This window comes from Apis florea, unplaced genomic scaffold (assembly GCF_048593485.1).
Source record: "Apis florea isolate Af1SG1 unplaced genomic scaffold, ASM4859348v1 contig_3193_pilon, whole genome shotgun sequence".
NCBI classification, from domain to species: domain Eukaryota; kingdom Metazoa; phylum Arthropoda; class Insecta; order Hymenoptera; family Apidae; genus Apis; species Apis florea.
Window position 1 is genome coordinate 1,011,869 of NW_028256721.1, and position 23,745 is coordinate 1,035,613.

Genomic DNA, 23,745 nt, shown 5'->3' on the forward strand with positions numbered 1-23,745 from the left:
CGGGGGATCGCGGGCCGGAAAAGTTTCGACTCCGCTTCTGTTTCGAATATCAATTAAACCGTAATTATTCCGCGGAAATTGCGCCCGCTAGTAGTTGTAAACATAATTTCGACCGCGGCGCAACTTTATTCGAATCGATACAATTTGAAACGGACGACTTGCCTCTCTCCCCTCCACCCGAGCCTCCTTCCCCCCTCTCCATCATCCCCCCGAAATATTAATTAAACGGGTAAAATATCGGAACGTAATCGGAACGGAGATCGTTGGATAAGTTTAAATTATAACACGCGGGTTGGAGAACGTTGTATGCATTTCTCGACTTAATTGAGGATCGTATCGCGTCGAATCGCGCGCATGTTTATGCATTTACATGCGGTATAATTCAATTTTCCGCTCCATTTTCTTTATCGACCTCGATTATCAAGCCCGCATCACCTTTCCAATCCGGGAAAAAGGAAGGAAGGTAACGAATTGCCGCCGATTTTTTCGCGTCTCACCGTGTAGGCTCGATTCGAATTCGAGGAAATGTTTAAACAACAGGGAAAGTAAATCGAGCGATCGTGAACAGTGGACAGCAACGATTTAGCGTACAATGATCGAGCGTACAATGCGTGGTGAACAACGGACCCGAAATGGTGAATGGCGCGGATGGACACAATGATCAGTAGAACAGTAGCCGTAGACTGGACTACAGTCGTAACGAGACCAGACGACAGATCGAACAGTGGCTAAACGTTACGTCCCCTTTTACGTGTTACGAATTTAATATTCTCCTATCCTCGTATTTCCATTCTCTCTCTCTCTCTCTTCTTTTCCTCGCACGACGAAATTTGGTGAATTATCGGCAAAAGTTTTCCAAGAGGATTTCTTTGGTAAAAACAGTTTCGATTAAATCTCCGCTGCTTCCGCGATCGGTGAGTGATCTTCTTAAAGGATGGTGAAAGGAGCGCCCGATCGAAATGACGCTCGAGACCTCGGCCAAAGATATTTCAATCCCGCCCGATTCCCCGTGGAAAAAAAGCTCGATAAGAGGCGGACGACCTAGATTTCAGACCGGCAGGATCCGATTCACGGGGATCGATCGAGCCGTCGGTTTTCCAAGTAAAATGAAGACACGAGGCGTGTCGTCGAATCCTTTCCATTATTTACCACTGTACGCGCGCTACTCTAGTAGCAGTTCCTGGGAATAGACGCTGCGAGGTTACTCGAGGAATCTCGAAAAGTCACCGATCTGGATTATCGATTTACCCTTATGCCGCTCCCCCTCTCCTTTCGCCGCATTATCAATTTTCGCGGGCTGAATTTGGTCGCTCGGCAAATAAAAAGTATACTTGGTCGAGTGAAAGAAGTGTAATAGTAGAAACTCGTGTCATCAAGTAGACTCTGACGATTCGAATTACAAGTGAAAGAAAATACGTCGTTGCTTGATAAATAAAAAAGTGTCGAATGAATAAGCGTAAAGTAGAAACTTAACTCTGACGATTCGAAGATCAGAATTACAAGCGAAAGAATTATAAAGTACCATGCGTAGTTGTTTGATAAATAAAAAAATGTCGAGACCTCGTAAAGTAGAAGTACATTATCTCGTCAACAGACTCGAAGATCGGAATTACGAGAATTACAAGAAGAGCTAGAAAGCTTACACGCGTGACGGAGGAAAATGAGAATGATCTATCCAAGGAGTAACTACAAAGCAGAAAAAAAAAAAAAAGAAAAAAGATTGGCGAGCATGAAAGAGGATAATAATAGGCGGGGACAAGCTCTCCTTTGCCCGATACCACCCGTCCATTTCCCCGAAAATCGCGTCAGAGAGCGCGCGAGGAATCATCAGGCGGAACGGAACTTTCCATCAAGACACTCCTCCGCCACAGATATTTTCCATCAACGCGAGGCCTCGACTCCCCTCTAGTGTTTTCCACCAACCTTTCATTACCCTCGTCACACGAATCTGTTTCAGTCCCTTGCCCCCCTCTTTCCTTCCTTCCTTTCTTCCTTCCGAGCCGAGCATTAACGCGTGAAACCCGAGCGAAGAGGGTGGTGGTGACCGGGTCCCTCCTCCCTCTGGATTTATAAACCCGACCGTCAAGACACGGCCAACAATGGGAATTTCGGGAACCGTGTCGGGCTTCCACCGTGTCGAGAGTTCAAACTCGCGCACGATGATAGCTGTTCGAGGGAATTAACGATACTCCCCGTTCCCTGTCTACTTTCACTTTGTATCCGAATCCAACTTGCTTACGGAATGTTTAATATCGGAATACGGTGTGTATATATGTAAGATAATCGATGCGGTGGAAGAAAACTGAAATTGAAAAGAAAATAATCGTGCAACGCTAATTTTTCTTGAAGTCTTGACTGAAATATATTTATATATATACTTAACGAGTTCTCTTAGAGAACTAGTAGAATCGCTCGTTCTTACAACCTGGCACGTATTTAAACAGCCTTTCCCCCCCCTTTTTTTTTTTAAACCACGCTTAAAAACCACGCTCCGTTTTCTAGAAAAACTGTCCGTTAAAAGCCAACACACACCGCTTTTGTACCTTTTTATACTTTCATTCAGCCGGGACATTCATAGAGTCTCGGTTCGCGGCGTAGAGAAATGAAAAAACAGAGGGGAGGGGGATAGAAAAGAAGGAAGATCAAAGGGTGTTGGCGGCAGTTTTCCGCCTCCGAGATCCTTGACCAAACTCTCGGTCGCATCGGTCGCAAAATTTCTTACATCCGTTCCAGAGAGAGAGAGAGAGAGAGAGAACGAACGTTTCTCGCGGCGGCGTCAAACGTTTCCCGGAAGCGACAATCAAAAAGACGTGGCGCGGCGTATCCGGGAGAAAAATTGGGACGAGAGAGAGAGAGAGAGTAAGCGGCTTGAAAATGTCCATCCAGAGGTTAGAAGAAAGTTTTTAGTTTCAAAGCGACCGACATCTGGCTTTTCTCCCTCGATCTCGAGGGAGACTCGAGACCTTTCGCGCTTTCGTTAATTAACTCGGCGAAACCGCGGCGAAAGAGACTGCAAAGGGAACGACGAGCACGTGTATTACACGAGCGAGGGAAACGATAGTTCCTTCTTTGTCGGTTGTTGGCCACAAACGAGGAATCTGTTCACAATCAGCAGAGAGGAGGATTCACTTTTTACTGCTCCTTGGACGATTCCAGTTATTTTCGTTCAAACGACAACAATTTTTAGAATCGATCGTCCATCTCTCCACCTTTCTCTGTTATTCAACGTTCAAACTCGAACTCGACAAAATTATCATCACATTCAACACATCTAGGATGTTCCAAATTTACTCCAATCCATTCGTATCCCACCATTTCGAACGCTATATCGCCCAACTATACTTTCGATCGCTACGAGCTGTCCGTACACGTTCGATATATCCACATGGTTGTAAAACACGCGTGACAGGCCGTCGATCGCACTTTTCGCGACAATAACGAGCCACGTTTAAGGTGAGTCATCACCCGTGGTGAAGGAAAACAAAGGGCGGGCGGGTGTCGAGGCGTGTAAACGGGGTAAAGATCCCTCGCGAGCCTTTGTTTCTGGCCTCGTCGCCTGTTTGCCTCCGCGACAGGAAATTAACAGCTCGGTTCCGCTCTCTCTCTCTCTCTTCCTCTCTCCACGCATCCCACACACCGTATTGTTCGCGGAGGAAAGTAATCGGGGATTCGTCGATATCGAGGAGAAGCCGCGGAAATTTCAAGGATCCCTTTCAGCCGATCGCGATACTTGTCGCGGATAAATAGTAATTAACTTCCTACGGGAAGGTTGCTGTGCGATCGCTGCTCCTTTGACAACGCTCGAGCGCGTTCGTTCGAAACGGGACGATAAACGGGGATATTTTCGAAACCCGTTTCAAATGTTTTAATTTCAACTCGTTATACTTTTCTAAGGAAGATGGAATGTTTTTAATTTTTAATCGAGGAAACGAGAGATGTATTTGCGGACACGAAAGTCTTTTTTTAAACCGATTAGCGGATCAGGCCCCCCCCCCTCCTCCTCCCTCCGTTGGATCGATTATCTTTTGCAAATAAACACGCTTCAGATCGCCGACCATTAATAACATCGACCCACGTTTTAAATCAACAGATCTCGATAAAACGCGCAATAACAACGGTTAAAAATAAACAGATGTAAAATCTCTTAAACGGATCTGAAAAAAAAAAAAAATGGCGAAAACAACCGATCAAGCGTTGCTCTAAATTCTTTATCTCGTGAATGACGTTTAATCGCGCGCTAATCTATAATATCTATAATATATATATATAAAAATAGTAAATGGATTCTCACAATCTGTAAAACTATTGCATAAATAACTGTGACCGAATCTCCGAATAATAATATTGCCAATTTAAATCAGAAAGAAAAGATTATATTCCTATGTCGCTGTTACTACGTTATCTTTTCGCATTGTCTAACAACCACCACTCTAGTTTTTTTCCCTCCCTAGATTCGTAAACAAATTTCGCGGCAGAGCGCAAGCAGCACCGGGGGAGGAGGAAATTCAGCAGCTGGTGTTGCCAAAACGAGCGGAACGCGATAGCTAATCAGATAATAGCCGAGCGTGTGGAGGGTGGAAAAATCGTGGCCGAGAATTAATCGGGGCGTTTATATCCCCGTTTAACGTTTTTTTCCTGGACGGACTGGAAAACGCGGCTGGCACCAGCCTATCTCTCTCTCCCCCTCTCTTTCTCTCCTACAGATTTCCATTCATTTTTTGGTCTACCAGTGCTGTTCAGATTTATAGTTGGCCATCCCCGATAGAGGCATTTTGAAACACGGCTTTCAGATTAAGGCACAAAGAGAGCAGGGTGAACGCGTTTTACGAGCGAGACACGATGCAAGTATTTTCTCGGCTCGGGTATGGATGGATATTATATAGATTAGGGAAAGGAGAATGTGTTTTTAAGATTCTTTTCTTCTTCTTCTTCTTCTTTTTTTTTTTTTTAAAGAAGAAACGACAAGATATTTTTTATTAAGAAATTGTAAAAAGACGGAGGGCGAGAAGAAGTCGTTGCAGGATAGCAGGTTTGCCACTACCATGAATCCATCACGGGACGCCAAGATGACAGTTAATGTTTTTAAATCGCAATATTATCCTTTGCACGCCACGATATCGCGCCACGATTTTGAAATACGCCCTCTGATCAGCCATTCATGAGACACCGTGACTTATACACCTCGAAGAATAGCCATGGTACCATCATCTCTCTCTCTCTCTTATCATTCGATAAATAAATTTTTATCGTTATAATAACGCCAAGTATCGTAAACGATACGATAATAATATTTTTCTCCGTCGAGTAATAAAATTATATCTCTAATCTATCGGTCGAAGGACAATTTGTAGAAAAATTTATTCAACACAAGATATGCATAAGATAATTGGTATTTTTTCCACCTCGATATCCCACCATCAATCCATTCCTCAAGGCCTTTCTTCTTCTCCGAGTCGTTCTTCGAAATTCTCCTCCCCTCTCCTCTCCAGAAAGAAACAAACACGAGGCTCAATTGTTATCGTTCGATTAATTTTATCGAATGTAAAACTTGGAGGTTCGAGTTGAAAAAGACGTGCCGTTTATATATAGTCAAAGGGGGAATTTTAATTCTGGGGAAGTAGGTCGATACCGAGTGAGCGGGTTACGGGATTTATGTATTCAAAGTGCGCAGCAGCTCGGTGTCGGGACCTTTTAGAAGTAAGGAGGTAAGAATTTATTCCACGGGAACAATGAGGGAACGCGGAAGTTTCGTTGTTAATTTGCGGAAACATTTCGATAGACCTCATTACTTAACTAGCTTCCCGAATAGAATATTAAATGCTAATTCCAGGATTCCACGATATAAACACGAGTGAAATTCTGGAAGAAAATGGATCAAAGGATTGATACAACGTTAATACTCGAGTGGGAAGAAAATAAGAATCACAGAATAACAAACTGGAAACGAATCTCTTCCGACACGACAAACGCGAAGCGCGTAATAATCGAATTCTTTTCGTCAAAATAAAATAACTCCATTCATCCGGAACTGAAACCCACCAATCTATTCTACACAACGCACACGAATACCTAAAAAAAAAAAAAAAAAAACATCTAAATAAATATAAATAAACGAAGAACGAAGATCACCGACCAATAAACCTTTGCACCTTTGAAAAAAAATCTAACGAAATACATTAATACCCTAATAAGAAACGAATCTTTTTCCAAAAACAGCCGTTTTCCAAGCACCTCGGTTACAGGTGGCGCTTTATCTCGTCCTCGCAAAAAAGAAAACCGCTTCGCCATCGCGCGACCCGTTTTTTCGGAACATTTGTCGGCCGGCCACGAAACAGACCCGTCATTTCGTCGCGTATCTGACAAGATCTGCGAAGGAAGGAAGGAGGAAAAAGGAAGGGAGAGTGTCCGCCTCCTCTCTTTGTCCCGGTAATCGCTTAACCCTTTCAGATCGCGGAAACCGATTACTTGAAACCGAGTGTCAAGTAGGCCCGCGAATCGTGAAATTACAAGGCGCTCCACTCCCCCTCTCCCTCTGCCCCCCCCTCCTCCCTACAGTAATTTCACGGGCCGTGGATCGGCGGCCCTCGCTTTTTAACGAAACAGACCGCGTGGATTTTCGCGCGGCCTCGACCCTTTCCTCTCCAAATGGGGGAGAGGGAGGGAGGGAGGCTGGCCTCGTGACGATCGCCCGTTTCCGGTTTCGGTGGTTTACGGGATTGGAACGCGAACACGTTTCGCCTCCTTTGTCGTTGAAGGGGAACGGATCTCGCGCGTTTTACGACTCTTTGTTTCCTTCTTAAACGAAATGGTTTAGATGGTTTTGACTTTGAATTTTTATAAAATCGTTGTTTGGGAGAGAGTTTGGGAGAAAAGCTCGGATTTTGGAATATTTTTTTTTGACTTTCGAGCAAGTTTGGGATCGGAATTTTCGGTATTATTTGAAATCAACTCGGTTGACCGGAATCGTTACGATTTTTGTTATAAGATGTGTGTGTGTGGGTGTGTGTGTGTGTGTGTGTGTTTGTGTGCGCTCTGATGGCCTCGTCGCCAGTTGAAAAGTTTCTCACTTATCAGATCCCCTTGTAAAGTACTTATTTTTATTAAATGAATGCTCGTCCGATTATCGATTGCGTAAAAGGAAAAAAAGTTCCAGTGAAGATATTTCTTCACTGGCCAAGAATTATAACGCGTACGTGATATGAGATATATCTTGCAATCTTTGTTTTTCGACAACAAGATTTATCTTAAAATTTGGAAGAGAAAAAAGACAAAGTGAGCACGTGATACTTTGCATACTTTGAATTTAAACGCTATTCCTCACATTTATTGCTTATTTAAAATATTTTGTAAAAATTGCAAATTTTGTATAAGAATTAGAATTAGAATTCGTCTGAAAAATTCCAATTTTCAAAATATGACACGATGTATTGGAAAGCATGCGAGAAAGGAAGGAATCGCATAATTTGTCCGTCATTCGTTCGATATTTATCAAAAATTTCAATATGAAATCGAACACATTCGAACGATCCGTGTGTTTCTAGAATTTCTTCATCACCTTTAACATCGCGTTAATACAATACCCTTCAAAAAAAAAAAAAAAAAAAAAAAAAACAAAAAAAAAGAGAAAGTATAGAGAGAAACCCTTTAACACCCTTTAAGTGACACAGTATCCGTCAAGACTTGTCGAAGAGAGCAAGAAGAAGAGAAAAGGGGAAAACGAGAACGAAAAAAAAAAAAAAAAGAAAAGAAAAAGAAAAAATCGCGTCGAAGGTGAAATTGGCAGGCGAGGAAATGGTCGACAACACGGAAACACGTGAGAAATTTGATCTGCGATATTAAACTCACAGGGGAGAGAAAAAGGGGGATGGAAAAGTCTGGTTGTACGTACAGAAAATCCCGAGTCGGGTTCAAAAAGTCGAAAGACGGGCAAAGCATCGCTACCGTGCGGGGCGGGCCTCTGGTATCAAAGGTAGGGAGATAAGAGAACGCTTCTCTCGTCGAGATTGGCACTCGAGATTGATACACGCGTGCTTGGTTTTCGCTTGTTCTTTGAAGAGACTCGCCGGCCATCGCTCAGCCTTCTCTCCTTCCTTCCTTCCTTCCTTCCTTCCTCTTCCTTGCGAGGTATCGTTGCGAGCTGAAAATTGCCCTCCGCCCCTTTTCGGAGCGAATTTCTCGTCGGTCGAGCGAAAAGAGATTTTTGCATTTCTCTTCCAGATGAGAAACGGATTTTTGATCGATCTCTCGAAACGTGTCGTCAATAACAAAATTTTTTCCTTTTTAACAACGCGTGTCATCGCCATTCCGTTTCTAACGAAACTTTTATTAATTTCCTTGATCGTGTCGGTAATCTAATGAATGGATTGTTGATAAATGAATACGAATCGAGAATACGAGAATTATTTGCAATAAATTTTAACCTTGAATTTTAACGAAAGGCGAGGAAGGCGATTCTAAATAATTATCATAGAGATACCTTCTCTTGGAAAAATATCTCGACGAATTTTTTCGGCGGAATTTAAAAAAAAAAAAAAAAAAAATGTGCAGCACACGAAATAACGTACTCGTAACAGAGAGCCTTCATATCGGCTAATCTGTGTATAACGCGAGGAATATATCGCTATACAGCGAATTATGAATACGATGGACCGCGTAATACTCGATCGATACGTCATAAAATCAACGCACCGCCTTTGCAATAACTTATCCTCGATATATCGTCGAGTATCTCGTCAACAAATACCATGCAAATCATCGTGCAATACATTATCACCGAAATATCACCGAAAAAACTGAAAGAAGCTTCTCACAAATCTGAACAATCGTTTCGACGGATAGAACTAGATAATAAAATCCCCCCTTTATTCATCTCGTCAAACGGTTTACTCCTAAATTCTTTCCCTCTATTTCAAATAAATAGGGAACGAAACAACTGTACTGCCGTAATTTTCGTGTATATAAATTAGAATACTTAGCTCGAAAATTTGGAGAAAAGTTGTTCGAGACAACTACCGGCAACAATACCTCTCGTGCGTGGCCTCGCAACGTAATAACAATTCCGAAACCTGTTAGACCTTCTCAAAACCCCGAGGACATCCCCTTCCCCCCCGGGGTGCAAACACAGGTTCAATCGGCGGCCAAAACTTTGCGTGCCGTTTACTGCGCGTCGTCGATGCGTGACCACGCAACAACAACTTCCATGGAAGCGCCACGCCAGCGCTCATTTGCACGTTAATGCGCAGGTAAAGAGGGGCCTGGGATGCTCTGACAGGTAGGCGTTACCCATCTAATCCCGAGACCTAATCCTCGAAAAGTGAAATTCCATTCCAAATGAATTTGCCCCCCCTTCCAAAAAAAATTCATCCTTCTTCCCACGCGTCCCACAATTCCACGAACGAGCACTAATCGCGGAAACGAATCTTTCTCCCCCTCCCCCCTCTCCACCTGCTTTCTCGCCCACCGCCCCACGCTGTTCAAACCTTTCCAGCCTCTCTGTTTAAATTGGAATATTCATGGCTCGGCTCACTCGGTCACGACGTTCCCCCGATTGTTGTTTCAAACGTTGCAGCGCGCCCTATATATCCGTTCCACACTCGAGCATTTCCAAACAGAGCGCGAATCGTATGTACACTACTGTTCAAAATGTCGGGGAGCTACGTCTACTTTTAACGAATAAGCGGATATGCTTTGCTTTCTTCATCAAAATCGTCCTTAGATTCGCGAGGTTATAGGGCAGGATCGATTCTAGAAATTAGAAAAAGAGATTAGAAAAAAAGTTGAATCGGTCGACAACGATATAATCAATTTGTGTCTTCCTCCTGGATGAAGATATTCGAGAAGAGATTTATCTTGTTGCGTGCCAAGACTTTCGAGAGAGAGTTCTCTCGACGGAGACAAAAGTCGCGCAAATTTGCAGAGAACCGTCCCGCGAGGGAAGGGGAACTGCAAACTGTTCCGCTCGAATCGATAAAAATTGCTCCTCGTCCCGAAGGGGCGAACCTTTAATCCGGGTCACAATCCGCATGCATCATCCGATGATCGATCTTGGCCACCTTGGCGAGCAAACGTGGCGCTTTTTGTCCGCTTCGCGGTAATGAAATGAGCCGCCCTCTCTTCTCACCCCTCTTCTTCAATTTGGAGAGGGGATCGCTTTTAATTTGCCACGGTGAGATGGAGCGGATTCGAGGAGGAGGCGTCGCTCTAGCTCTTCCTTTTTTTTTTTTTTTTTTTGAGGGAAAGTTGAAATGGCAGAGTTTCCCGGATAAAACGTGATTTGTTAATTCTGTGAACAAACGAACTTCTAATTTTCGCCTATGCTCGGTTAGACCGACAGCGTGTGTTGTTCGATATAACCTCAAGTTTATTTTATCCGTACAATGAGATCGATTTTCCATGGTTTTACCACGATGAGAAATATTTTGCGCTGAAACTCTAATACGAGAAATATATAATAATTACATTATATAATGTCATTTCGTATAATCATTTCTCGTTCGATGTTTCTCCTTTTTTTTTTTTTTTTTTTACTTCAAGAGAATTCGATTGAACGAAACCAGGATTGAAACTCGCGTTGCTCCTCGTGTTATTACATGACCGATTTCCTCCCCTCACTTTGCTCACTGGCCTCGCACGATGATATCGGACGATCGCGCGTTTAATTCACAGCTTTCATCCGCGGGTAAACACGGAAGCTCCGCGATTTAATTGGTTATCAAACAAATAAAACCACGGCCGCCCGTTCCTGTTTCGGTATCGACAAAACAGCGTTGCGCTCCTTTAAATCCAGACAGCGCTGACACGCTGACCCCGCTCTCGCTATTCCGTCCAATTCCATCCAATACTCGTGGCGGAGTTAGTTCCATGCGAGGCAGGATCGAAAGGAACGCCGAGCAAGAAAATACGAAATGTACTGCCATATTTTCACGGGGGGTGGGTTGTAACAGGGTAGACGAATCCATTGGTTCGAGAGCCCATTTTCACCACGTCGCCCCTTTACGCATCGAAATCTAATAATAACCGCACCATATACATATGCATGCGCATCGATTCGCGTTTCCAGGTGAGCACACGCCACGGCTACAGGGTGTTTCCGGATTGTTCGAATCTTATATCGGGGAACGTGTCGTTCCTCTAATCCTCCCAATACGAAACAAACCTTTTCCCTCGACAATTCTCTCTCTCTCTCTCTCTCTCTCTCGTGAGATTTTACTTCTATTCCCCTACATCGAGCACCATTCTCACGTTCACTCGACAACGAGGATTTTTTTTTCCCCCTCGAAAGGGATTTAATCGAGGGAGATTATTAATTTAGCTAATAATCTCGCTGGAGAAGAGGGAAAAATTCGTTCGAAATTTTGGTGGATGGCGAATTATCGGGACACGCGGTGTGCACGCAGTCGCGCGGCGTGTGCACGGTCCATTTCCATACGTGTATAGTTGCACGGTTAGAACTATTATCGGGGCGCTGGTCCGGCGGCCAAGGGTCGTGCGGTCACGTGCACCAGATAGCGGTTCACGAATCACTGGGCACGGATCCATTCAACGAGAAACGCCGATGCATAATCTACGGTATTCCGCGAAATCTCGCCCTGGCCGAGGCGCGTTTCGAAAAACGCGTGTCTTTGAACAGATGGATTCAGCTCCGCTACTGCACACCTTTGTCCAATCATCTTTTCCCTCTCCTTTCAAATGGAAATTAATAAGTTAAAATTGATAGACAAATCCTCTTTAACTCGTCCCATTTGCGCGCAGATCGGCTTTCTCGATGCTGTTTGTAGAAAGTACAGAGCGAATTTCTATATAATTGGTACAAATTTGCACGGATGGAAAATCTAAGCGTAATTAGGTTAATCTATCCGAGATTCACGAGAAAATGCAATAATCTATTGAACGAAGAGTATGAGTTTCTCCACGGTATATAATTATCCAAAATAATCGATCCAGAGAAGAAAAAGAAACCCAGGAAGTCGATCGACACCGAATTAATTATCCTCGCTCGACTCGATCGCAAACACAGCGCGGACACAGCAATGTTCACCTGATCGATATTCGATATTTGCCACGACGTGTTCGTGGAAATATTCGTGACGTCGTCATGCCCCCTCCTAATATTCGATCCAGAACCCTGAACTTTGCGATTAATCATCCGCCGCGTCGACTTGTAAATAAATCCTGCGATCCTCCCTTCCTCTCTCCCGTACTTTTCTCCACGAATCACGCAAGAAATTTATCTCTCCTCGCGTGCAACGTTTCACGCGATCCCTCGGCCAATAAACAAAACTCGACGATCCCTCGACGCGCCCACGACTCGCCGCCTGTCGTTAGATTTCCTTGCGGATTCGAGGGGTGAAAAAAGACCAAAAAGGGAAAAAAAAATTGGCGTTCGATATCCTCCAACATTGGCCGCACACCTCTTCGCTTCCCACGAGGAATCACGTATCGGTATTTCGACAAATAATAATACCGGCGCGGTGAATTTCCGGAACGAGATCCTGGAAGGTGTAATCGATCCGTTATCATCGGTTGTGATGATTCTGAGGATGGAGGGACGGATGCGAGTTCGAGATCCCCGATCCATCTTCTTTCTAAAAATCAGTCGCTCAGTTCGTTCGTCGCGCGAGAGTTTTTTAATTACCGGCTCAACGGTTGGTAATGATGACGAACGAGCTCTTTCGTATCGACGTCATTGGAGGGAGGAGAGACGTATCGGATCAAAGGTGACAAAATTAGGTGCTCGATGATATCAGCGAGTGTTTGTATTTTACAAGATTATTTCGATTAATAATTAATAAGTAGTAATACAAAACGTATAGAATAATTCTTGTTTTAAAAATTATAACTGCATATTCGTTTTCGTTCCTTTCGAACGTAATTTTGTCACTTGTATACTTTCGATCCATGCGAAAAGAAGAAAGAATAATATCCAAAATCAAAACTTAAAACAGACTCCAAATCGAGTTTTCTCGTAATGAGAAGATTCGAAAGAAGATCCTTATTCCGCCAATTTCGAATTCCAAGAGAAATAAAATAAAAGACAACGCGCGTTAACAGAAAAAAAAAAAAAAAAAGAGTCAAAGTCGCGATGATCGATGATCGTTTATCCGATGGCGGATTTTTTTTGGGGGGGGGGAGGAGGAAGGAATTTCGTCCAACGACTCGTAAATATCACCGGTGGTGGTGAAAATTTCATGTATGCACACGTGGTGGAGCATCACCCTCCCGGCCGTGTTCACCCGGATCCCTCTCCCCGTTTTTCACTTTCCTCCGGTCCTGACGGTCATAAAAAACCGCTGACCGATATTATCCACTCTAAGCTGGTTTACAATGTTCCTACGTGTTCTGTCGGCTCTCCGGGCGGCCGCTCACGGCCAAAACGAAAAAGCGCAACGGGCCATGTCGCCACGTGACGTGAGTAATTACCGGTACGAGCGTGCGTGCACACGCGTGGATTATATACGGGGTTGCCTAAATCGCCATACGTATACGCGCCACACGGACGGGAAAAAGTGTACGAGAGATGGAAAGATTTTGAAGATTTTAATCGCGTAAAATAGAATTTTTCATTTCCAAGTATCTTTTGTACGAAAAAAAAAAAAAATAATAATAATAATAATTTTGAAGAAACTAGGAACAATAATTTCGCGATAAGAATTTCGTGGAAACGAAGCCTATCCTTGGCTTTTCCTCGTATTCGCGAGGAAAACACAGGATTTCAAGGAAGATAAGAAGTCCTCTCTTAATGTCTCGCGTTCTACAATTTTCCCCGCTTATGGGAATAGAATTTTTTTTTCGAGCGAAGGGGTAGAAGAAGATACGGGGAGGGCGAATTTATCGCGCCACCGTGTATAAGCGCGATACAAGATTTTTTTAATAGCCGTCAGCCGGGAACCCGTCGGATTAATGCGTTCCGGCGTAATGAGAAACAGGCGCAAAATAACCGGGGAAAACGTGCAACCCTTTCGCGTTTTACCATTTCGCCGTTTTCCCGTAGGTAGGATGGAAGTGAAACGCGCAATTCCACGGCCAAGCTACATTACACGGACACGTGCAATGCTAATCAGATTGATCACGGTGCTCGACGTTCCAAGTGGTTAAGGCCTAAACCTTAGGGAACTGCTCCGTGTGGCCGATAAGCGAGTCGATAATCGAGTACCTGACCTGCTCGCTCGTTCCAACCGAGCCGATTATAAAATAATTTCTTCCAAACGACGTGGGGATTCATTATTTTGGAAGAATGAATATTGGAAATTTTTCGTTTCATTTCTTTTTTTTTTTTCTTCTCTCTTTTCCTTTTCGTATTTTAAACGTATTTTTATGTATTTATAGTTATAAGACTAAGGCACTCGAAAGATAATTTTTATCGCGTCGATTTCTAATTTTTGATCTTTATTGGACTTGGCGAAAGTGCGAGCGTTACTTTCATTGGATCGTTCAATTTGATTCCGCTCGAACGGGGAGAAAAGTTTCGCGAGTCTTATCTCGCCCTAATCCACGAACATCTTGACGGGGGTTGATGGAATTTGACGAGGCTTTTATGCAAATGTACCTCGAAAGACCTTCGTCAACCACGTTGCTCGTGGTTAAACGATTCTTTCTCGAACCCGAATATCATTCGATAAATTAATCAGGCATTTGAAAAAAAAAAAAAAAAATATCAGAATGACTTTCACAGATGGGCAAATTCTAGTAGCAGTAATTAAACAAACAACATATTTAATTTTTCTTTATCTCTTAATAAGATACGAGATCTCGGTACGTCCTCCAAGTTAAATACTCGAAAGTGATAAACTATAAATTGTCGATACGTCAATATGTGCGATCAATCAAGTGTCTTTATCTTCAGGAAATCACCTATTTATAAAAAAGTAAAAAGTCGTGTACACGCGAAATATCATATTATATACATGCAGCAATTTATTCTATTTTATTGTCCACAGAAAATTTCTCAACCCTCGAATTTTTATCATTTTCGTTTTCGTATTTTGCGTTTTCGCTTGGAGAGAGAGAGAGAAAAAAAAAGAATTTCTATAACAAACCACGCTAAATAAACCCGAATATTTCATACTCGAAAATTTTTCTCTATCTCGTACCATTGTAAAACTAAACACTTTAAAAGCCGACTTCTTCGAAATGATATTCCACCAACAAATAAATAAATAAACAAACAAACAAACAAAATGAAATAAAACCTGATAAATATTCCACCTTCGTATTTGCTCTTTCTTTCTTCCTCCACGCCATCTCCAAAGTCCCCCTCTGTCTCTCGTTCGACGCATCGGGCAACAACAAGTAAAAACGCGAAAACCGATTACTAGAGAGATAGAGGAACACGAGCAGCCTCGTAACGGCGGGAAATACGGTGGTGCGGGCGTATACAAATTATTTTTCATTCATACAGGCGTACAATTCCGTTTTGTGGAGCGGTGCACTTTAATTTCTCCAGAGATTTATGCAACGACCACCACCAGGACCGCTTTGAGCCCGTGTGCCACGCGTAATAACGCGGATGCGTGCACGGGGCTTGCTACATCGGTTACACGTACTTTTCACCGAGCCGAAATGTCACCGATCTTAATGTCCTCGCGAGGAAGATTTACGGGGACGGTTCGCCTTCGTCGTTTTCCTTCTCTCTCTGCTTTTCATCCTTTTCGATTATTTTTCCGCGGTGGATGGTGAGAGAGGGTGGCGAAAGTTTCGTGGTATTAAAAAGATTTTTGCACACGATTAATCGACGAGAAATTTTAAATAGTGATATCAGTGTGTGTGATATGTATGTTCACAGTTCTTTTCTCAAGTTTCGTTTAATCTTTGTTTTTTTTTTTTTTATTTGGAGGAAAAATGAATTATTTTGAACGTGACGAGGGAATGGGCACGTAGAGGAAAAGTAATCGTTTCTAACTTGTGTTAGAGGAAACGAAGAAGATAGTCTATCGCGAACGAAAATTAATCGTGATTATCGATTGTTGCATCATTTTCGTGATAATAGAGCGATCCTCGTTATCTGTTATACGAAATCTTTCCGATTATTTATTGCTCCTTGACGAAAGTTTTTTCGTCAAGTTTCGAACAAAATTCGCGACACGAATTCCACGATGAATTAATGCTCAAGTTAAGGGACGCAGTCTTAAATTAGTTAACCGTTGAAAAAGATCAGCGAAACGCGGCCGATGTTTCCTCCAGCGACACGAGGTGAATACAAATTCTAAGCGCGGGACTAGCGCGGGTTGAATTTTAAGGAAGCTCGAATTGAGAAGAATTGAGAAGGGCCCCCGCGATTGATAACTCGATGATTTTCATCCGGTTCATTTCGAATTATCGCGATTGAAAATTATCATATATAAAAAATTTGTTTTGAAACGAGCGATGATAACGACAATTCTTGAATCGCGAAAACGTTGTTGATCATAGACTTATATTTAATTATTTTCGCCTTTCGTCGCGATATAAAGAAATCTCACAAGAATCTCACTTCCAGTGAGGTCGCGCGTGATCGATCGATATTTCGATGATAGAATCTCGTCAAAGATCATAGTACAATGCAAGATCGATTATCGCGAAAATTATATCACAGGCATTAGCTATGATAAAAAGATAATGTGCATCGTATCGATAATCGATCGTGATCGGATTATTTTTATTCGTGTATTATATTTCACGAAGCTTGCAAAGTATTCCAGCCGAACCTTATTTTTCACCGTGTTATTAGTCTCTTCTTTTTCTCGATAATTTTAGCCGAGGATTAATTAACCGTGGTCCTGTTATCAAATCGTCGCAATCTTCAAAGCAAGCTCTTTTAATTCGTTGCAACGTGTATCTCGATTTATCAAACCGAGAGTTGACAACGAACGGTAGACGATGACACGTTTATGTTGTCTCAAAGAGATAAAAATCTCGGAAGATATAAATAAATCCGGGGCTCAGTTATGGTTTCCGTGATGATCCGGAAATAAATTCGTCAATTTTTCATTCTTTCTCGTTGATTCCTTAAATGGAATTTCTTAATAATATATCGATTACAGGAATTTATTGTTTGACAAGTTGTTTTGACAATTAATTAAACGGAGATCTATCTCGATCGTTTCTTTCTTCTTTTTTCCTTTTTTATTTCTGACTAGATATTTTCCGTATCTGTCATATTACTCGGTATGGAAATTACGTATATAACATGCGCTCAAACATACAGCAGCTTAGAAGAATAAATATATGACGAACACCTTCACGAGAAAGGAAGTATTAGTCAACAGAGTTAACAAATGACGAAAACGAAATATCAATAAATATCATAAGTTACATAAGTCGTTGTCATTATTCCAACGATAGTCATCTACGAGTTATAATCGGTCAATCTTCGAGGAATTGTGTTTGGCTGTTGATAAGAGAAAGCTATATATAAAGTGTCGGGAGCAAGTTGCATGGTACATTCGAGACGTCGATCGAGACCACGGCAACGCTATCGAGAGAATAGAATATTTATTTCAAGATGCGCGCCTACGTTTTTCTGCTCGCTTCCCTCTCTCTCATCGCCTGCGTATGGGGTAATAATCTGATTCTTGGCAGGCATTTGCCCGGCGAGCTAATCCTCCAGAATCGAACCATCTTCAAGGTGAGCACCGTTTCTTTAATTCGATATCGACCGATCATATCGACATTAGACAAGAATTTGAGAAAACGAATAGACAGACAAATTTCTGCCCAATCCATCCGATATTTCATGTTTTTTCCCCTTTCTTTTTCCAGCCATCGATACCAGGCGTGAGCCACACCGTTACGATCGGTGCAACCGCGCCACCCGATCACGTAATCTCATACTTCAGCGTAGTAAGCTTGAATCCAAAGGTGGTGCACATAATACCTATTAAAGGTAGCATTGGCACCTCATCGATCGTCGTACTTGGGGTCGGATTGCCTAGTTGGGGCATACACATAAAGGTTCTCGTATTTGTTGTTCCCAAACTCCCCGAACCCACCACACCGAGCACCACAACTGCACAACCACCAACCACGACCGAACCAGATACGACGACGAGCCCTGAACCGACTAGCACACCAAGCAGCCCATCCAACACCGAACCAGATACGACGACGAGCCCTGAACCGAGCAGCACACCAAGCAGCCCATCCACTACCGAACCAGATACGACGACGAGCCCTGAACCGAGCAGCACGCCAAGCAGCCCATCCACTACCGAACCAGATACAACGACGAGCCCTGAACCGAGCAGCACCGAACCAGACACGACGACAAGTCCTGAATCAAGTAGCACTCCAAGTAGCCCATCCAGTACCGAACCAGATACGACGACGAGTCCTGAACCGAGCAGCACGCCAAGCAGCCCATCCAGTACCGAACCAGATACGACGACGAGCCCTGAACCGAGCAGCACGGAACCAGATACGACGACGAGCCCTGAACCGAGTAGCACGTCAAGCAGCTCATCCAACAGCGAAGAGCCAACGAACACCGAACCAGATACAACGAGCTCTGAATCGAGTGGTTCATCGAGCAGTGAGGAATCAACGAACACCGAACCAGATACAACGAGCTCTGAATCGAGCAGTGAGGAATCAACGAACACCGAACCAGATACAACGAGCTCTGAATCGAGCAGTGAGGAATCAACGAACACCGAACCAGCAAATGTGCCGACCAGCACTGAATCAAGTAGCGAAGAATCAAATGCCGAATCGGACGAATCGATAAACTCTGATTTAAATAGCGTGGAATCAAATAGCGAAAAGTCTCGGAATAATCGATTGTGGAAATGGATCCGATCTCGGCTCTGATGAATCGATCGATAAGAGGTATAAAGTTAGTTGGAAATTAGCTCCGTACGTTATATATCCGTAGTATATCTCGTCGATGTTAAATACGAGGATTTAAAAGAAAGGGGGCAACTGGGTCTTGTTGTAACAAAATGAGGCCCGAATCGACGTTGTCCTCCAAGCTTTAACGTAAAATGCGTAACGCGTTACAAAATTTTGTAATTAACTTATCCTTTTTAATAATCTAGCATTTTTAAATAAACTTTTACTCTCTCTCTCTCTCTCTCTTTGATTCACCCCTCCTCCTCTTTTCGCTCCAAATTTCGCTCCAACCCACTCGTTGAAATGCAAAAGGTACCCCGTCATCCCTAAACTCGCCTCTTCCTCCCAACCCTCGAGAAATTAAAATTCCCACGAGTGGCGGAACACGCGTAACAACACACGACGCCCCCTTTATTCTCTCCCCTCGTCATCATCGCTTACGTATTTTCTCTACGCTATTGATTCCGTGACAGGGATATAATTCGGCCACGCTTGAAAATTCGAGGCACAGACACAGTTTCGTTTCGTTGCTAACGCGTTTCCAGGAAAACTCCTCTCGCTGGATTTAGGGTTGCATCGCACGTAACACCCACCACTGTTACTTGATTCGCTTCATCATCCCGGTGTCTGGAAACGTCTTCCGCTTCTTCTTTTTTCTTCTTCCCTTTTCTTCCCTCCCCTCTCGTCCTCTGGCCTAGATTTTCCACGCGAGATCCACGGGGCCACGTCCGTGGAAATTGTACGGCAATTTGGCGAGATCCGATTTGTATGGATACCGATCCCTGAAATTTTCATCGGGGATGAAACCTGATCGACCCATTGAAAAATTCATCCTCCCGCGCCATCTTCCGGCCTCTCCACCACTTTCTTAAATATTTCATCGGTCAATCGCGACATCTCCCCGATACGAGTATCCCGATTTATCCAAGGTTTGATAGAATCGTAAACACAGAGCTTCGTTTTTATCTCGATTCGTACGAACGAACCATCGCTCCACGTAAACAGGTTATTTTCCAATTATTTTCCACGGAAGTTTATTCCACGACGAAGCATCCAAATATCCAAATATCGTTCGAGCAATTCAAATCCAACCAAGGGATACGTAACCACGCGTAGATATAATATATAAAAGGTAGAAAAATAATCCAAACTTCTCCCCGAATATTTCTCGACTAACATCGATCCGTCGAACTTTTTCCACACGTGCGTGGAAAACGAAGAGAACAGGAAAAACAGGGATTACGTTTCAGGGCGCGAAATTGAAAATAGAGGCCCTGTCTCGATCGGAGGACTGGTCGATCGATCTTTGCTCGTTGCTCGTTCGACGGTGAAAAATCGGTGGGGGGGCAGGAGGGGGAAGAAAAGGGAATCGAGGGGCACACAGCAACAAGTGAGAGTGGAAGAGTTATTGGACCCAAAAGGCTGTAATAATGGGCGGCGCGGAGGAATCGAACGGAATTCTCCTCCTCGGTTTTATTCGAGCGCATCCCCGATCGGGGAAAGTCGATACAAAGGAGGGACCGATCGACTGGAAAATCGCTGCATCGCGATTACTTCTCATTTTTCTTTCTCCCATTTCTTTTTTTTCCTCCCTCTTTTCTTTCTCTTTCTCTTCCTGCTTTTTTTCTTTTCTTTTTTTTTTTTTTTTTGCCTCCGATACGGATTTGTCGGATCAAAACAACGAGAAGAGTTCCGTGTTTTCGCAGGCGTTTGAATAACAGTCGTGATATCGGAAAGATAAAGAATTATACTTGAGCAATTCGGTGTGCGACGGATAATGAAGCCGATCGAAGATTTCTGTCGATCATCGGTATCGATGGCAATGTAAACGAATTTTACTCACTACAAAAATTTTCGCTTCGATTTATCTGATCACGGGCTATAATTAATCTCGTTAATCTCGTACACCTTTGATTCGTTAGAATGATATATTATCTTTAAAACGACGAGAAACGATCGAATATTCATATTCTATACATTTCCCTTCTAATACACACGAGAAACGGAATTATACGAAAAATCGAAGAAATAAGTTCCAATTTCCTTATCGTCTCTCAAATTAAAATTCGAGATCGAAAATAACGCTCTTTAACTTATACATATATATATATATGAAACACGTGAAATCTAAATTTCGACGACAAATTTCTCGCGATAAAAATGAAGCACGCGCGCGAATTCGATTCCATTCGCGAAACGAAACCCTCGAACGATCAAAGTTTGTTCGGCCGAGAAGAGGCAACCGACACCTGTCGCCTTTCCTTCTTTTTCTCTTCCTCCTCTAACCATTTGTCCCGACAATTCGAGGAGCAGCAGAGTGGGCATATTTCTAACCCATTAACATTCCTACCACGGAAACCTTTATCGACGTCGTACACACTCCGAGTTATTTCCTTCGTGGATGCCTGGTATCGATGCATCGCATGCAAAGCAGCCGTGATTCGTCTTCTTCGCGCTCGGTAGCTTGTAACTTTTCTGTTCTGAAACCGGAAGCCTTCGCGTGTCTGCCTTCGACTCATCTTTCCCTCTCTTTTTTCTCTTTTTTTTAAATTTATCATCGCGACAGGAAATTTGAGAAAGGAAGACGAAATCTTCCGGGATTTTTTACGGAAATTTGGACGGATGGACGATTAATCGTTGGACGATTCGCGTAGTTTCGCAGGGAGCGAAAGTTGTGGTGGAAGATTGCAAAGTTCAATTTTCATATCTAAATCGTGGAATAATGGAAACTCGAGATGATGGAAAATATATTATGCATCCGTTATATAAAAAAAGAAGAAGAAGAAGAAGAAGAAACGAAATTGCATTACGATAATTGTAAAAATTTATTCCATAGATAGGTGTATTTTTCCACCGTCTTTTTCCTTCCCTTTCGTTTCGTCGTTCAATCGATAACTGTAATTTTTAATTTATTCTGCTCTGTATTTTTTTTTTTTTTGTCTCATAACAGATCTACGGATGGTAAAAAGATCGGAAATTGATTTTCCAAACGTTTGCAATGGACGAGCGGCCATGTTTATTTTAATTTCCTGGAAATCGTGCGAGCTTTTCCGTTCCCGGTCCTATAGGGTCGTTTAATTAAACGAGCTGTAGATAATGCCGTTATCGGGACGGATTTCAAGCAATTGCTTCCACCAATTTCTCTTCGATATTTATTTATTTACCTTTGTTTTTCTCGCTCGAGGAACGCAACGAAGATCGTTGCGTCCACGAGTGTCAAGGTATTTCTCGACGTTTCTGTTCTAATTTCAATTAAAATTATAACGATCTCTATAATTACTCATCGATTGTTCACGCACCAATACGTTTCACCTCCACCTTCGGAATTTATCCTTGTTTATCGTTATTTTACGCGCACGTTGCATTCACGGATCGTACAATAGATATCAATATATTCTTCGCGTCCATTCTAATTTCAACGTCATCGTGATCATTCATCATCCACACGCTTCCATATTTTTATCTCCACCCCCATTTATACATTCCAATAAACAAAAGACCCGAATAAAAAAAAAGTGAAAAGAGGAAAATTTAATTATGGCAGCGAACGAACGTTAATTTCATGACACGTTTCACGATCGTCCTTTGAAACGAAAAGAAAGCAAGTTGAAAGCGATCGATATCTCAAGGTTTTCGTCGACAGCGGCCGGATTAAAACGAGACACCGGGTATCGAAGGCTCGGTCCACCGCGCTCAAGTTCGCTGATCCGAGAGATTTTAATTATTACCATCGAATCTGTCTCGTGCACGCGTCAAGTCGGATGTAATGATGAAATTATATGAAAACGTTGTTCGATCGTTGAGATTAATTATCGGACGCTCACGTGTATGCATATATGAATATGTATATCTATACACGTGTAAATGTATCCACACAAGGAACACGGGTAAAAACCGTGTATTCCGCCGGAATATCGTTTAATTGACACGCGTTTACTTTTAATTCGAGACGTGCTTCTGCTTACTTCCTCTACTTCCTTCCCCCAATAAACGGACGAACTCGCCGATCAAACTAGAGAAAAAACTAGTTGAAGCACTTTGTCACGATGAAAAAAATTGGAAATCAGATTTTGAGATGAAACGACTCGCGAAGAAGTCATTATTATAATCCTGCCAATTTCTTCTTCTATCGCTCGCATCATTACAGAAGAATTCTAATATTCTCTTTAAATAATTCCGATTAAAACATTTCTCTCTTCGCGCGAAAGCGTATCACGTATCAAAAAAAAAAAAAGGAACGAGCAACGATTCACAGATACGAATCGCGTTTTTCAAGAAACGCGGTTTCACGAATCGACGTTGCTCGATTCGACTCGGTCGAAAAAAGAAAAAAAAAAAAAAAAAAAAAAAGGAAAGAATCCCAAGTTTTTCCCGAAGAAAACACGAGCGCGAAGGTATTCGATGTAAATGCTCGCGCGACACCGCATCCCCATAAAGTATTAAAAGAGCAGAGCCGTATCGGTGTCTCGAGCTTTTCTTTTCAAGCTCTTCCATTCAAAGCCCATCCCACCGCGTCTTGGTAGCGGCATTCGCGATCCGTTTACCGATTCCATACTTTAACGGCATAAATCTCATCTAATAAATGTACACGCGTGCATCGCGAGTGCATCCGGCTGTGGCACGCAAACCGTGCCAGACATTTATCATTCAACGTCCTCGTATCGAAGGGACACGCCGCGAATGGAGCAGCTTCCGCCTCCATATTTTTCTTTTCTCCTCTTCTTCTTTTTTTTCTTTCGTCAACCAATGAATCGAGAAAAGGTAGAGGAACGTGTCGATTGATACGAATTGTCGACTCGATTCGAATATATATATATATATATATATCGAATCGGATCGTCGAGGGTTGAAAAAAATTTGCTCCAAACACTTTGTTCTTCGAATCATCCAGTTGCAAACTTTGAAAAAACTTTGAAATATCGCTCCATCTATCCCTCCTTA

At 42.8% G+C, this 23,745-nt stretch overlaps 2 protein-coding genes across 7 annotated transcripts in view; one reads left to right on the top strand and one right to left on the bottom strand.

Annotated features, from left to right (window-relative positions):
• The window catches only part of LOC100869899 (zinc finger C4H2 domain-containing protein), a 244,152-nt gene that overhangs the window by 141,968 nt on the left and 78,439 nt on the right, over positions 1-23,745 (bottom strand). The window lies entirely within an intron of this gene.
• On the top strand, positions 17,365-19,041 carry LOC100872681 (uncharacterized). The gene is made up of 2 exons (XM_031915116.2): positions 17,365-17,602; positions 17,737-19,041. The coding sequence occupies exons 1-2, from the start codon at positions 17,480-17,482 to the stop codon at positions 18,781-18,783; spliced, it is 1,170 nt and encodes a 389-aa protein (XP_031770976.2). The 5' UTR covers positions 17,365-17,479; the 3' UTR covers positions 18,784-19,041.

Bases quoted from the DNA above. Each gene is read 5' to 3' on its own strand.
- LOC100872681 (XM_031915116.2), top strand. From the start codon at position 17,480: ATGCGCGCCTACGTTTTTCTGCTCGCTTCCCTCTCTCTCATCGCCTGC. The intron at 17,603-17,736 runs GTGAGCACCGTT...TTCTTTTTCCAG, and splicing joins AGAATCGAACCATCTTCAAG to CCATCGATACCAGGCGTGAG.